We start from the raw sequence: 16696 nt of genomic DNA, 5'->3' as shown, positions 1-16696 counted from the left end.
TGATTGAACAGCTATTTCCATGTTAAAATGTCATGCGATGCATTTTCTCCGTTGTTTTTGATGGTAGGCCACTCTGGTAGGCCTACATTATGATCAAATAGCCACAGTAGCCTACTTGGCCACTGTTAAAACTGTAGCTTAAAGCGGGTACAGCCTGTGTTCACAGTAAACGTTGCACAGAACACAGAATTCTCACAGCGTTGACGTTTGCACTCAGCAGACCTGAAATTTGCTCAGTGCGGGAAACAAAAAAAATCAAGGGAACATTGGTCCCGCGCGTTAAATAAAATCAATTGCGCAATATCTGAGCTGTATTTTCAACCCGCTTGCTTAAACGATAAAGCAACTGAGGTTGGCTAACCTCTGCGGTGCGGTCGCTCACTCAGGCAAGAGAATACACATAACCCGACGTCTCCCAATGGAGTGCAGTGGAGTACTACAGTCTACAGTCTACCAGATAATAAAGAGCGTTGAACAAAATCCATAACCAGGCAATTGAGAGGGTGAGTCCGCAACAACCCGCACTCTGTTAATCAACCTTTTTTTAATGGCCCACTGCCTGAACTGTAACAATGAAATATACCCAGTCTGAGCAGGACTAATTATTCCTCCAAGGACTTTCTTCAGTGTATTTGCCTGAACCTTTCCCAGGATCTTTTCATCTGTGTTCAGGAGAGTGATTTGGTCTATAATTCAAACTTGGATTAAGCTGCCTCTTCTCATTCCAGTGGATAAGTCTCTTGCTCTTAATGTAAATTCCGCGTTTCCCCTCCTGGGTGGTTTTTCTTACCGGGATGATTGACTATAAATGTAGACAGTGCTGCCTGTGGCTCGTTGACGGTAGTGTGCTCTTTAGAAACTCAGCCTATTCAGTGGTTAGAACCCAACCCTCCCCTAGCTGGTGCTGAGCCTCGCGCCCGCAGAGCTAGTTTATTATACGAGTAACCCTTAGATTCAGGAATACATATCATGCATGACGTTAATCCCTAGCCAAATAGGGCTTTGCCTCGCCACATGACAGATCTACACTGAGTGTACAAAACATTAGGAACACCTGCTCTTTCCACGACAGACTGACCACTGTGATTCCAGCTGAAAGCTATGATCCCTTATTGATGTCACCTGTTAAATCCATTTGAATCAGTGTAGATGAAGGGGAGGAGACGGGTTAAATAAGGATTTTTAAGCCTTGAGACAATTGAGACATGGATTGTGTATGTGTGCCATTGAGAGGGTAAATGGGCAAGACAAAAAAAAATAAGTGGCTTTGAATGGGGTATGGTAGTAGGTGCCAGGCACACCGGTTTGAGTGTGTCAAGAACTGCAACGCTGCTGGGTTTTTCACAGTTTTCCGGTGTGTATCAAGAATGGTCCACCACCCAAAGGACATCCAGTCAACTTGACACAACTGTGGGAAGCGTTGGAGTCAACATGGGCCAGCATCCCTGTGGAACACTTTCGACACCTTGTAGAGTCCAAGACCAGATAAATTGAGGCTGTTCTGAGGGCAAAAGGGGGTGCAAGTCCATGTTAGGAAGGTGTTCCTAATGTGTCGTACACTCAGTGTACGTTACACGACAGCCCGTAAAGACAAACTGTCATTGGAAATAATGTGCAGCCCAAGCGGGATTCTGGGAAGTGTCGTTTTTGGATGTATTGTGGAACTTTAAGCCCATAGTCTGGGATTTCTGGCAAAAGAACCGAAGAGGGCGCCCTGTAATTGTGGCGGTGTGGCTTTTCTTTATGGCTTTGACATGCGGTAACGGGAGGAAAAGCTGGGTTTACCCCACTACGGAATAGAGGCATTGTCCAAACAATGTCCATTGTCCACAAAGGACTTTTCCCTTCCACTTTCTCCAGCTCCTACATATCTTTTCCCTTTCATATTTGTTCCAAGGAAGGTGTGACGTCCGTTCTTTCAACAGAGCTCCTCTATCAAAGACATTTACATGGGCGGGGGGGGGGGGGGGGGGGTCTGGCTTGTAGTTGGCCGCTCTTATTAGGGACGATTGTTGACGTGCGTCAAAACGGCTTGTCAAATTCACTGGGTTGCAACGGTGTGCACCTGGGCTCCATTCGTCTTAAGTGCTGTTCTCCCGTCAGCTGACGTTCACTCTGCGCTTCCTGTTCCATTCAGTCATTAACTTCCAGTGCTGTGTGCCGACACACAAGCGACCGACTTTAATGGCTCTCAAATGAATATTGCGGCCCTCGTGACAGAAGCAGTGGAGTCCATGGCAACAAGGCATCGACAAGGCTTCGAAACAATGGGGGGGACGACGCAGCGTTACTCCCCGATCCAACTCCACCACCCTCTTCCTCATCTCATTCCTCCCACATCCTCTTCCTCTCCCCCCCTGGGTCAGGTGCAGTGTAGATGTTGCTTGTCAATAATTTAATAAGAAGGGAGAACTCGCTCTTAACCAGGCGGATGAATTATTAACTATTCGGAATGCTGCGGGGCTGTGTTGGGGCTTTTGTGAAGAGGAATGATTAAATAATTGTATATAGAAGTATGAAGACGAGCATGTACATACTGTGGCACCCACAGCCTCATTCATGCATGTTTTAGGAGCGTGCGTCTGTAGCCAAATGAATAGCTTCTTTTATTTTCTGTGTGTACAGATGGGCTGTGTGGATAACTGTGTTTGGGGGGGTATGTTAGCAGGTTTGTGAGTGCTGAGGCCCACATACATTTATCATAGAAGGGCTGGGCTGTAGAGCTGTAGCCGTGGGGCTGGAGAGCCATTCCACAGACGTGATGCATGGCTACAGAACCACCCCGGGTCCTATGGGAGGAGGGTTCACTCGGAGTGAATCACATTCTATGTTATGCAGATCTTGCAATCGCTAGTCCTCTACACACACACACACACCAGTTCTTGTTCCTTTCGTTTTACACAGATACAAAATATTTTTTTTCTCCCTCTCTCGCACAAACTCTCTTTGTTCTCACATTGTCTCTTTTTACATACAGTGCATTCGGAAAGTATTCAGACCCCTCGACATTTTGTTACGTTACAGCCTTATTCTAAAATGGATTAAATTGTTTTTTCCCCCCCTCATCAATCTGCACACAATACCCCATAATGACAAAGCAAAAACAGGTTTTTAGAAATTCTTGCAAATTCATAAACAAAACAGAAATCACATTTCCGTAAGTATTCAGACCCTTTACTCAGTACTTTGTTGAAGCACCTTTGGCAGCGATTACAGCCCCAAGTCTTCTTGGGTATGACGCTACAAGCTTGGCACACCTGTATTTGGGGAGTTTCTCCCATTCTTCTCTGCAGATTCTCTCAAGCTCTGTCAGGTTGGATGGGGAGCGTCGCTGCACAGCTATTTTCAGGTCTCTCCAGAGATGTTCGATCGGGTTTAAGTCCGGGCTCTGGATGGGCCACTCAAGGACATTCAGAGACTTGTCCTGAAGCCACTCCTGCGTTGTCTTGGCTGTGTGGCTAGGGTTGTTGTACTGTTGGAAGGTGGACCTTCGCCCCAGGCTGAGGTCCTGAATGCTCTAGAGCAGGATCTCTCTGTACTTTGCTTCGTTCATCTTTCCCTCGATCCTGACTACCAGTCCCTGCTGCTGAAAAACATCCACATGTTGCTGCCACCACCATGCTTCACCGTAGGGATAGTGTCAGGTTTCCTCCAGACGTGACTCTTGGCATTCAGGCCAAAGAGTTCAATCTTGTTTTCATCAGACCAGAGAATCTTGTTTCTCATGGTCTGAGAGTCCTTTAGGTGCCTTTTGGCAAACTTAAAGCGGGCTGTCATGTGCCTTTTACTGAGGAGTGGCTTCCGTCTGGCCACTCTACCATAAAAGCCTGATTGGTGGAGTGCTGCAGAGGTGGTTGTCTTTCTGGAAGGTTCTCCCATCACAGAGGAACTATGGAGGTCTGTCAGAGTGACCATCAGGTTCTTGGCCTTTCTCCCCCGATTGCTCAGTTTGGCCGGGCTGCCAGCTCTAGGAAGAGTCTTGGTGGTTCCAAACTTCTTCCATTTAAGAATGATGGAGGCCACTGTGTTCTTGGGGACCTTCAATACTGCAGACAGTTTTTGGTATCCTTCCCCAGATCTGTGCCTCGACACAATCCTGTCTCAGAGTTCTACGGACAATTCTTTCAACATCATGGCTTGGTTTTTGCTCTGACATGCACTGTCAACTGTGGGACCTTATATAGACAGGTGTGTGCCTTTGCAAATCATGTCCAATCAATTGTATTTACCACAGGTGGACTCCAATCAAGTTGTAGAAATGTCTCAAGCATGATCAATGGAGACAGGATGCCCCAGAGCTCAATTTCGTGTCTCATATCAAAAGGGTCTGAATAATTATCGAAATAATATATATATTTTTTTTATGTTGAATACATTTGCAAAAATGTCTTAAACCTGTTTTCACTTTGTCATTATGGGGTATTGTGTGTAGAATGATGACCATTTTTTGTTCTCTTTAATCCATTTTAGGATAAGGCTGTAACGTAAGAAAATTTGGAAAAAGTCAAGGGGTCTGAATACTTTCCCAATGCACCGTAGCGTGCGCGCGCACACTCCACATATTACCATCCTCCCTGTACAAAGACAGCACAGAGGGGTAGGAGAACAGCACAGAGAGAGAGAGAGAGAGGGGGGGAAAAAAGTGAGTCGGAGACTACAAGCTTAAGAGCGAATGAATGACGTGATAGGACATTGGATGTAAAGAGAGCCGACTTGAGACCCTGGGAGTGAAAAGTGGAAGGGAGGTAGATGGAAAGGCGCACTGACACGGAGCAAAATGGTAGAGATGAGAAAGATAGGGACAAAAGGATTGGGGAGTACAGAGAAGATGGAAGGGAGCACTGCTTTGACCTTGAGATGAAGAGTGGGGGGGGAGAGGAAAAGAGTGCAGTGGAGAGCGAAAGAGCTAGCCGGCAGTCGGTGACAGCCAGTGTTGAGAGGATCAGTCTGCTTAGTGTCTGTCAGATCGACAGGAGAGTGAGGGGAAACAGCTGGAGGCACTCTGTGTGTGTGTGTGTGTCCCTCTGTGTGTGTGTGTCTCTCTCTCTGTGTCCTTTTGTGAGGTTGTATGTGTCTTTGTCTCTGCATGATGTGTGTTTACTGAGTTTGCTCTGCCTGTATTACGGTTTGCCTTATGTATGTATGTATGTGTGTGTTTGTATAAGTGAGCGGGGTGGGGAGAGTGAGAGGGTAAGGACAGGGGGAGAGGAAGGTATGACCCTAGCTGCCAGAGCCTAATCCTCTAGTATGGCCATTTTGGCTGTGATCAGTGTACCTGCAGAGCTAATGGATTCAGATGTGGGAGGGAGGAGGGAGACGAATGGGCCGGCACACCGGAGGTCTGCTTTAATATGGCAGCGATGTCATCACTGCGCCAACGCTCATTGCAGGGGTCACATAAAGAGTGGCGGGTGGGGAAAGTGCCTTTTGCTTTAGACTCATTTCACGTTGGACACATTCTGGGCTGAAGTACACAGCAGCACTCGATTCTCTTTCTATTTTGGTGTAAAAGAAAGAACAGAGTGCCCACATACAATTCTTCCAGCTCCCTCTGTAGTTTCTCTGTTCCTGTGCTCTCCACCCTCCTCTCGAGTACTGCCTCTGCGGGCCTTGGCTCTCTCTCTCTCTGTGTGTGTGTGTGTCTGTCTCTTTGTACTCCCCATCTCTCTCCCTCCCCATCTTCCCCTCTCCTTCTCTCTCGCTTTCTTTCCCTCCCTCATTCTCTCTCTCTCTTCATTTTGGCTGCCTCACAACTCGGCCAGCACCTGTACCTGTTCTTCTGTCTCCAATCCAGCCTGAAATGAGACGGCGCTTGTGTACCTTCTCCCCCCCCCCCCCCCCCCCCCTTATCCCGTTACTTGCCTCTTTTACATCATTCAGGCAGAAATATCGGTAATTACACCTTTGCGCTTGACTACCCGCTGCAGTGGAAAGCAGCCGTTTTTACGTGCTGCTGACCAACCCTGCATTGTTGGGAAGGACCCGCAAGTAAGCATTTCACTGTTAGTCTACACCTGTTGTTGACGAAGCGTGTGACGAGTAAAATTGGATTTGATTTAGCTAGTTCGGGAGTGTTTATCAAGGGTGCTCCACGTACAGGAACCGACCCCACTTTTTAAACGACCCAGACTCCAGGTCGTAAAGCTTCCTCTAATATTTCGACCGCTTTTTCCTCTTCCCACATTCACTGTGGCCCAAAACTGCTGTCGATGAAGTTGGGGAAACAAATCAAAAACACCGTACGTACGAGGTCAGCGTTTTGGCCAACCAGGCAGCAGGGGAAAAGTATATGCATTGAAATGTGTAATTGACACAGATTTTTTTATGGCTGAGGTGTTAATTATGTTTTCTCTCCCGTTCACTGCTGCTTACAAGCCGGAAGATGCACATTGAGGTTGGCTCTGCGTGTATTATAATGAGCCCTGTGACAATTGCTCACTCCCGTTTGCTTAGTGATGCTAATGATCCCTAATGATTCCTGACTGATGAAAGAATCTTTTTTTTTTATTTAAAAATGTCTACATGAAAGGAGTAGCCTTGATAAGTGTCACATGACTATAGAATGGGGGGAAGAAAATGAAAAAAATCCATGATATTATGGTTAATGTGCAGCATAATTTTGTGGGTTTTCCTCTGCTGTTCTCCAACATATGTCTATGTCAGCCCGTATTGAGCTGAAGCACAGCTCTCCTTTGTGATACCGTCGAGCTGATTTCTCGACGGTGCGCTCACTCGGATCTAATACCTGTTTTCTGTTGATGCTGGAAGTCATTGTTTTTCAAAGGAACTCCTCCTTCTGTGCTTGCCGGCTCAAAGCTCACACTGAAGTGCTTTGAACGAAAGACGTAAGAGATCTTAATCTGTCGCCTTTTATTCATGTCAATTTAGCCTACAGTAGGCACCGGTTCAAGGCTGTGCTCCTCGGATCTGTCATGCACAGCACTGCGGAGCACGGTTAAAAAAGCATACTCGGCGAGATGACGTCGCAACAAACCGCACCGCAGATGCAAGACTTTGCTCTCACACAGTCACACGGTGTGTCCGCGCATGTGCACGGGGGGCGCTCCACGCTGCTACGGGACCAACACGGCGGAGAAGTTTAGGCTCGCGCTTTAACGCTCTTAGTTGTTGCGGAAATTGACCTGCTTTGTGTTTACTTCCTGCATGCAGCGTCACCTCTGAATGTACCTTTTTTAAGTTTCACTATAGTCATATCTCGTTTATCTAAAACGCTGGCATACAAGGAAATCAGTTTACTGGAAATCATAGACAGGATGGGAGGGATGAGTCGGAGCCTTCCATTTCGATACTTGTAAATAATAGGCTCATTCTGTTGTGATAAGTGCTTCTTTCTCTTTCAGCATTATGGCCCATTTGGTAGTTACACCTGCGGCGGAGAGAGCTTTACCCACAGAATAATGTCCTTAAACTAGATGGTCTATTTTGATCCCAGTGATTTAATATGTCGTTTTGGGGAGGAGGGGATGTGAGAACGGCTGATTTGCTGCTTTTGACAGCCCCGGCCCTATTGTCTCCCTGCAGGGGAGAATTCTGCTTCAATGGCAGAGCACTTCTCAATCACTACACTCAGCATTAGTATGAGTTGTAGGGGTTATAGAGGGGGTTCTGTACGCATGAGCCACAGGCAGAATCTGAGAGGCTGATATGTGTTTGTTTCTCACTCGCTCTTTCTCTCTCCATCCACAGCTGCTTCGTGTCAGCGGGTGAAGGTGGTGCCAGAGGTGGAGGCGTACCCCACCGAGTCGGTCGACCTGCGCTGTCAGTTTGTCGACGGAGGAAACACCAAGCTCACACAGGTAACCAGACAACACGCGATGAGAGAGCCTGCTGTGCACGTCAGCCTTGACGCAGGGAACGATACATATTGCCCTCCGATTTCTTTGAAAAGGAAGGACAGTACTGTAAAGATGTTCTCCGGAGTTTTAATGTAGCAACCGTTGTGGTCGAACGGTCGCTGCATTGACATTGTGTCAGGGGTGGTGTTCTTTATGCTATTTCATGAAAGCGACTGGACATGTGGATAAGACTATGTGCACAGACTGCCTTCCTGCAACCCTCTTAATTCCTTGTCATTCCTCTTGGACGCAGGTGTCGTGGATATGGGAGCCCACGGAGGGCCAGAGGGACAACATTGCCGTCTTTCACCCCACATACGGCGAGAGCTTCCCCGAATCTCCCTTCAACGGGCGTGTCCGCTTCATCCAAGGCACCTTGACAAACCCCTCCATTACCATCACCAGCCTCAAGATGGCCGACGCCGGGCGTTACACCTGCGAGTATGCCACTTACCCCAGCGGCAATGAGCAAGGCACCACCAATCTGGTCATACTTGGTGAGCAGCTGGTGTTTTTGTTTTCTTTCAGTCTGCGCCCTAATTGCTCTCGGCTAAGAGAGGGCACCGGTGCGATGACTAATAGTGTCCTCAAATGAATGCGGTGTCACGAAACGCATCAGTTCCAATGCACCCACCTTGTTAAGCCTCCACATCGATCGCCTCACTTTTCACCCTCGCCAGCTGAATCTCTGCTGCCTTTCTCTTGCACTGCTGTCTTTTTATTAGACTCTAGGAGGGACCACACTTCCTGTATATGCACAACAACAAACTCACTCATGCATTCGCTTACCGTCTCTCTTTCAGCGAAACCCAAGAATTCTGCATTTCCTGTTATCGTCCAAGCCAGCACAAGCGGTAAACCAGTGGTCGTGGCCAAGTGTGAGGCGGCCGACGGCAAGCCAGCAGCCACCATCAAGTGGATGGGAGAAGTCGGTGGCACCGAAAACACCACTTCCAAAAAAGGGCTGGACGGCACGGTGACGGTGATGGGCGAGTACCTGCTGGTGCCCACGCCCGAGGACAACGGCAAGGAGGTCACCTGCATGATCAGCCAGCGCACTCAGGACAAGCCGCAGATCTTCCCTATGAAGCTGTCCGTTGAGTGTAAGTGTTTCGAACCCAGACCACAAGGTTGTTAACCCTCTGAACCGAAGCCTAGGCATTACTCCAATAACAAATGTTTGAATAACCGTCTTATTCAACCGGGGGGGGGGGAGGAAAGCACAGAATATTTCCATTAGGTCTCAGACAACGTTGGGTTAGTTATCTCACAAGCGTGGTTCACCACCTCCATTTCTGAAGCATTTTGGGACTTCCCTGTGTTTGTTTTTACTTAGCGTGAGTCATCGGTCCCTAGTCATATCTCTGCAATCCTCCGGCGGTAGTTTTCAGTTTCAGTGATGCTTTATAGGTCAACTCTCGCTGTGAGAACCTCTGTGTTGAAGCTTCTCCCACTCCTGCACCCCAGTAAGCAATCAGTGTTCACTTGGTCGCTCCAATTCACAGTAACACCTCTCTCTACTCTCTCTTTCTCTCTACTCTCTCTGTTTCTCTCCCCTTCTTTCTCAGATCCCCCGACTGTGTCCATAGTGGGCTATGATAACAACTGGTACATTGGCCGGACCGACGCTGTCCTGACCTGCCAGGCCACTGGCAACCCTGCCCCCACCAACGTCACTTGGACAGCGTGAGTTAATCTTCCCATAGCTGGCCCCTGATCTTTGGAGTACCCCCCCACCCGTCCCCCCAATTGCAGTCCCAGGTTTTTGGATTGGAGTATCCATGACAGTCCCAGATGTTTGGAGTATCCCTCCCATTGCGGTCCCAGAGTCACGGATTGCCCATCTCATGTCTGTCCCAGACTTTAGGAGTATCCCTCCCCGTTTTGGTCTTAATTTACCCTGAGATGGGAGAACGACTTTAGACAGCGTCTCCCCGATCTGTCCCAGACAACAGAAGGAGTCAGTCAGCCAAAAACAATCAATTAGCAATTCCAATCTGATCTGCTAGAGCACCAATATTGTCCGTCCTCTGGGTCCCAGCAGCTTGCCTCCGTCTCTTAATGGGGGACACAAGTATCTCTGCATCGGTTATACGGAAAAGAAAAACCATATTTAATTTGTTTTTCTCTTGTTGATTATCCACATGGTCTTAATTTCGTCTGGCGGTGATAGACAGACGGCGGTTAGATTGTTATAGCCTGCTCCTCCAGTTAAGGTCTTGAATATGGAACCAGATAGGAACTCGTCACAAGGCTGTGCTTCTTCCAAGTTGTTTATCTCTGTCCTCCCTCCTTCTCTCACCCCTGCTCCCTCTCTCCATCCCACACACACACACACACACACACACACACAGCATGTCCGGTCGGATGCCTGACACAGTACAGATCAGCGCCAACAAGCTGATCGTGCGAAAGGTGGACGAGGCTGTGAACACCACCTTTGTCTGCGAGGTGAAGAACCGGCTGGGAGTGAGCAAGTACCAGGTCACCACGGCGGTCATCGGTGAGTCAAGCCCACTGAGCACGTGACAGCCGCCTGCGTACTCTTACTTAGTCTTACGTACACACACTGACGCACACATTCCAGCTCACGAGCGAACACAGGTGCGGACATTTTGTGGACGCACACACACATGCACACACTGGGATCAGAGCTACACAGTGGTCTTGTCCATCATTTACACTGTCAGAGACCAACGTTCTCTCACAGCTAACTCTGTCGTCTGCTGGGCAGGTAAAAGGGGGTGAAGGTTTGGCTTTTAGGGGTTCTTGGAAGGGTTCTTCTATTCATGCGGGAAACCAGTTGGTGTGAGCCAGTTTGCCGGGTTTTCTTTTCTCCCCACTAACATCCTTAGTGTAGATCTGGATCTCTTCTCCCCCCCCCCTTCAAAATAAGAGTCCGCTCTTCCTCTGCATGCACTTTCAACAGATTTTTCCTGTATTCGGATATGCTGCGGTTTCTACTCTCTTGCTTTCACACATTGATCCAATGAACACAAAACAGCCTTACATTGGCTAGCCTTGACTTGGGCGTCAGTTATGGTTTGCAAGATGTCAGTTACGCTTTGTTACATTTGGATTCTGCCTGGTCAAAACGGGTTCTGCCTTTGGATCAGTGGAGCCAGCGCAGTTAGCACTTGTTCTCACCAAAGACGACGTGAAAGCTACATTTAGAATCCGTGGGAATCCTTTCAGAGGTTTTGAATTGTCTCCCTTTGTTCTCAAAGGTGCTTTGTAGGCGCTGAAACGTGTGGGAGGTGGGGAAGAAGTAAGCTCTGGCTAGCAGCGTTGCCTTGTGACCACTGTATTAGGGTTGGCTGGCACTCCCACCAGCACCACATCTTTGCAAGTACTTGAGAGAATCTGGTCCAACCTCCAGTTTCATCCCAAGCGATGGTGCCAGAGATTTTTTTTTTCTTCTTGTAAATGAAACCAATTGTAGTACAAACACAATCAGCTTCCTTAATTTTCACTCCTGAAACCATTTTAAAAGCCCCCTCTGTTCCCTTTAACTTCAGATGAAAGCGCCAAGCTCTATTTGTCTGGGGTGGCTTTCGTAACACCCCTTTGAGATTGTGATTGTAACGAGGGTTGACGGAGGTGCCGAGCACAAAAGTAGAAGATGAAGTTTCTCCTCTACATTTTAAAAAGGAGTGCTCGGTCACGTGACCCACGACCTCTGAGTAAAATACAGAACTGAGTTCTGCTGACAGGAGAGGAAAATGCGCCGGTCTCTCGCTCGACACTTGCTCAGCAGGCACGTGCCAGAGATGGCGTGTTAGTGTCGACAAGGTGCCAGCTGGATCTGTCCGCGTAGAGAGAGCGGCAGAGAGGGGAAAAACAATAACAGAAAATTCCATAGAACTCTTAGATGACTCCTGCTAGACTTTCAAAGGCCTGGCGGGGGTTCGCGACCCCTTGTCTCTAGCCCCCCCCCCCCCCCTTTGTGGGCTGTCCAGCTGGCTCTGTACATTTTCACTGTACACTGGAACACTTCTGAAGGGACCAGCGCGTACACACACACATTACTTCCTCTACTGCCTCAGGCAAGCCATCCTCTGGACATACACACACTTTCCTCCACAGGGAAAGAATAATAAACTAATCTAGCTGAGAGGAAATGCTGGCACTGAAATGGCTGCTGACATAAACCCGGTGCTAGTAACCTACTGTATTGTAGCCTTAGTTCTGGTTTTGTCCTCAGGGCTGGAATGGCTGCAGGCCACTGGAAGTTCCTCTTTAATTGATTGTCACATCTTGATTAATCCATCTCCATTGAGCAGATTTAATCCATCTCCATTTATCAGATGTTTGTTTCCCACCTCAGGCCATGTTAAGGGGGTGTAGTGAGAACTGCCAGACCGTGAGGTTTCATCTCTGTGAGGGAGATAAGGAGAGAGGCAGGCACCTGGCCATGGTGGTTTATCAGAGACTGTCCCGTGTTGCCCAGAGAGAGGCTAAGCCTGCCCAATGGAGAGCCTGGCGGGAAGGTACAAATAAACAAGTTAGAGAATATCTACCATGAACATCTGCCCATTTGCCTCCAATGATACTAGATGTACTGGAGGTAGTTTGCAGTGCTAGTCCAATGTGACCCAGTAACCTTGCCCGTGGCCTGAAGAGGCGTGTTACAAAGAACTAACCCCAAAGAACTAGCAAAATTGACAAACCTTGGACATTAGCACCACCAGACTGGGTTAGCTTGCAGAGCTTAAAAGGACAGTGTGAGATTTTGAGGAAAAGCCCCTTTTCTACATTTTTTCCGTTTTAGTCATTTAGCAGACGCGCTTATCCAGAGCGACTTACAGTAGTGAAGGCATACATTTTCATACATTTCATACTTTTTTTTTTGTACTGGCCCCCCGTGGGAATCGAACCCACAACCCTGGCGTTGCACACACCATGCTGGCGTTGCAAACACCATGCTCTACCAACTCAGCCACAGGGAGCCTACCTACCCAGAGTCAGATGAACTCATGGATGCCATTTTTATGTCTCTAATTAGCATTAGCGCAATAACTAGAAGTCTACCAGAACATGCTCATTCAGTTCATATGACTCTGAGTAAGTAGAAAAAAGGCTTAGTTGCCAAAATTTCATACTATCCCTTTAAGCTCTGCATGCTAACCCAGTCTGGTGGAGTGCTGATGTCCAAGGTTGGTCAATTTAAACCCTGTATTTGGGGAGTTTCTCCCATTCTTCTCTGCAGATCTTCTTAAGCTCTGTCAGGTTGGATGGGGAGCGTCGCTACACAGCTATTTTCATGTCTTTCCAGAGATGTTCGATCGGGTTCAGGGACATTCAGAGACTTCCTCCACTTCCTGCATTGTCTTGACTGTGTACTTAGGGTCATTGTCCTGTTGGGCCGTGAACCTTCACCGCAGTCTGAGGTCCTGAGCGCTCTGGAGCAGGTTTTCATCAAGGATCTCTCTGTACTTTGCTCCATTCATCTTTCCCTCGATCCTGACTAGTCTCCCAGTCCCTGCCGCTGAAAAACATCCCCACAGCATGATGCTTCCATCATGCTTCACCGTAGGGATGGTGCCAGGTTTTCTCCAGATGGGACGCTTGGCATTAAGGCCAAAGAGTTCAATCTTGGTTTCATCAGACCAGAGAAACTTGTTTCTCGTGGTCGGTGTCTTTAGGTGCCTTTTGCAAACACCAAGCGGGCTGTCATGTGCCTTTTACTGAGGAGTGGCTTCCGTCTGGCCACTCTACCATGAAGGCCTAATTGGTAGAGTGCTGCAGGGGTGGTTGTCTTTCTGGAAGGTTCTCCCATCTCCACAGAGGAACTCTGAAACTCTGTCAGAGTCCATCGAGTTCTTGGTAACCTCCCTGACCAAAGCTCTTTTCCCCGATTTGCTCAGTTTGGCCAGGCAGCCAGCTCTAGGAAGAGTTTTGGTGATTCCAAACTTCTTCCATTTAAGAATGATGGAGGACACTGTGTTCTTGGGAACCTTCAATGCTGCAGAAATGTTGTGGTACCCTTCCCCAGATCTGTGCCTCAACACAATCCTGTCTCGGAGTTCTACGGACAATTCCTTCGACCTCATGGCTTGGTTTTTGCTTTGACATGCACTGTCCACTGTGGGACCTTTATATAGATGTGTGTGCCTTTCAAAGTCATGTCCAATCAGTTGAATTTACCACAGGTGTACTCCAATCAAGTTGTACAAACATCTCAAGGATGATCAATGGAGACAGGATGCACCTGAGCTCAATTTCGAGTCTCATAGCAACGGTTCTGAATATTTGTGTAAATAAGGTAATTCTGTTATTTATTTATAAATTTGCCAACGTTTCTAAAAAGCTGTTTGTCATTATGGGATATTCTGTGTAGATTGATGATGAAAAAACATTTAATTTAATCCATTTTAGTATAAGGCTGTAATGTATCAAAATGTGGAAAAGGTCAAGGGGTCTGAATACTTACTGAATGCACTCTATATCTCCTAAATATTTCTGATAGAAATGGGTGGTTCATTACTTACTAGTCAGGAAGAATTTGTTTGACTTTCATTCAAATGTCAGCAACCACCTTGTGCTTCCTTCACTGAACTTGGGCCACATTTAAAATTTTATTCTGGTGGTCAGGTTCTCCACCAATCCTACCAGCAGTAGGAGCCATACTTTCTCAGGAGAGACCCCCCCCCCCCCCCCCCCCCCCCCCCAATTCCAATCCCGCTCTGCCTTAGCCGTTTGACGTCAAAGAGCGACGGAATGATATGCCTGATTTGTCATTCCACTGCCAGGCGTCTAACAGACCCAAGCAAAGGGCAATGATTGCCTTGCCTGTGAGCGGCTGCATTTCAATTTGAATGATAAAGTCTAAGCCCGAACGCTTTGCCGTTGCATTAACCGCTCGCACCCTGCCATTTTGTGTCTGGCGCTTTGTCATTTCCCTCATTTTTCTCAGGCTTGTAAATGCAACTGCCCTCTGGCCTGACCCAGCAGAAACAGGCTGCACTATCTGCATAGCCTCAGGCAGGAGCATAGCTCTGTAATCCTCCAGGGTCATGAAGCTACCTTTCAATTAGCCAGAGGGTTAGCTCTATGGCACATCAGATCACTATCTGGCTCAATAATCCCCCATCATTAATCAATGGGTAGTCAATGCAAGACCGAGTGCCCTGAATCCTTCAGGACTAGTACTGGGATTGCTTTTCCCCCCTCTACCCTAGCTTTTGGGCCTCCTCGCTCTGTTCTGGAAGAATGAAGCTGGAACCACACACCTCTCTCTCTCTCTCTCTCTCTTTCTCTCTTTCCTGTTCTCTGTCCCTTCAGCTTCCCCTCATGAATGACTCATGGAAACACAGAATAACTCATTTTGAGGTAGATTGCAGCATTGCTATTCACCGTGTGTCGGTTTGTTGATCTCTATCAACAGCCAAGGTCTGGATTCAATCATCGCAGCAGGATTTGTCCAACTTTTAAAATTGGTCTCAAAATACATGTGTCTGTGTATAATGCGGTCTTGGTACAGTAGTCGCAGAACTGATTGAGAATCCGAGTCCTTCATCTAAGAATAGAAATTCGTGTTACGAATCTATTGAGCCTTAAGACAAGCGGGCGCTAACAAATGTGTCTGTTGTGTGCCTCGGGTACTGTAGCGTTGGCGTCTAAATAATGTGTTGTAAGCTAAACCATCAGACGTGTTTAGACGGTAACCCAATAATATTTGTTGAGTGACCTCTCAAAGTTTCTGTTATCCAGTATGCAGAGTATAGCCATTAACAAGATGTTTATCCTTTTGCAGCTATGAAATGCGGTCCGTTTACATCTAGCCACATACCGCCAGACACCAACACTGAAAATCAATACCCGATCCAGATTCACCCATCTGCTTTCCGGGATGTGTTTTTATTTTACGATCATGCAATGCAGTCGTTTCTTTTCATTAACTCCTAGCCTACGTTGTTGTGGTGGCGTGTCAGACTGGGAGGGGCGCCCTCGGCGCTACGCTAGTCCACCCCCGCCTTGTTGTGGGCTGTCGACACATCCTCACAGCCGCCAGCAAGGCCACTTAAGAGTGCTTGCCGACTGTGTGAATACGGTGTTACTGCTGCATAGAGACTGCAGCTGGGAAGAAGGCGGTGGTGAATGAGGAAGCAGAGTGACTTAAGGGTGGGGATGTCACCGGGGTGAGGGATGCCTCCTAGTGTTTCTCACCTCTAGGGGGATGAGCGAGCACCGCAATTAAGTTATGTGTGTGTGTGTGTGTGTGTGTGAGGGAGAGCTCTGTGTGTTAGTTTAAGCACATCTGCCCGGCGTTCTCCGAAATCAATTGTTTAGAAACTTCCGCGTCTCAGGAGAGAGAGAGAGGGGGATTAAATGGGCTGTAGAGAACTGAGGAAAACTGAGGAGTAAAAAAAGACGTGTGTGTGTGTGTGTGTGTGATCGTTTTTGTCTGCATCCAAAACGGAAAGAGAGGGAGGGATTTGGGGTGATTTGAAGAAAGGCCTCGGTCGCTTCAGACTAGACTACTTGAAATTGAAATGATTTGAGATTGTCATGGAAACACTGGAGATTTTCAGGGGAGGGGGAGACGGGACGGAAGATTTGAGGTGAACGTGCATGCAGAGGTTGAGAAGGTGCTCTTACCCCCCACTGACAGAGTTCGCACTGGCAGCCCAACTCCGTACATTCCCTCTCGTTAAGTGCCTTGAGTACGTCAACCTTATAAATATTATTGGATATTTACAGTTCTATACATATGTACTGTACAGCAAGAACCTGAAATCGTACTCATTATCTTCAACATCCATTCCAGATCCATGTTATTTTCCCTGATTTTTTTTCCTGTTCTGACAATCTCTTCCTGTTCGCTAAGTTGTGATTGG

The 16696-nt window shown here is 47.7% G+C and overlaps 1 protein-coding gene across 2 annotated transcripts in view; it reads left to right on the top strand.

Annotated features, from left to right (window-relative positions):
- LOC115173533 (poliovirus receptor homolog) overlaps window positions 1-16696 on the top strand; it is an 82697-nt gene that overhangs the window by 22672 nt on the left and 43329 nt on the right. For both annotated transcript variants that reach the window (XM_029731713.1, XM_029731711.1), the window contains exons 2-6: window positions 7708-7817; window positions 8110-8353; window positions 8660-8959; window positions 9425-9542; window positions 10211-10359. In XM_029731713.1, coding sequence (XP_029587573.1) covers window positions 7708-7817; window positions 8110-8353; window positions 8660-8959; window positions 9425-9542; window positions 10211-10359 — 921 coding nt within the window. The remainder of the gene's footprint in view (window positions 1-7707; window positions 7818-8109; window positions 8354-8659; window positions 8960-9424; window positions 9543-10210; window positions 10360-16696) is intronic.

The sequence above is a fragment of the Salmo trutta genome, chromosome 34 (genome assembly GCF_901001165.1).
Source record: "Salmo trutta chromosome 34, fSalTru1.1, whole genome shotgun sequence".
NCBI classification, from domain to species: Eukaryota; Metazoa; Chordata; class Actinopteri; order Salmoniformes; family Salmonidae; genus Salmo; species Salmo trutta.
This window is presented reverse-complemented; position numbering and strand designations above follow the sequence as displayed.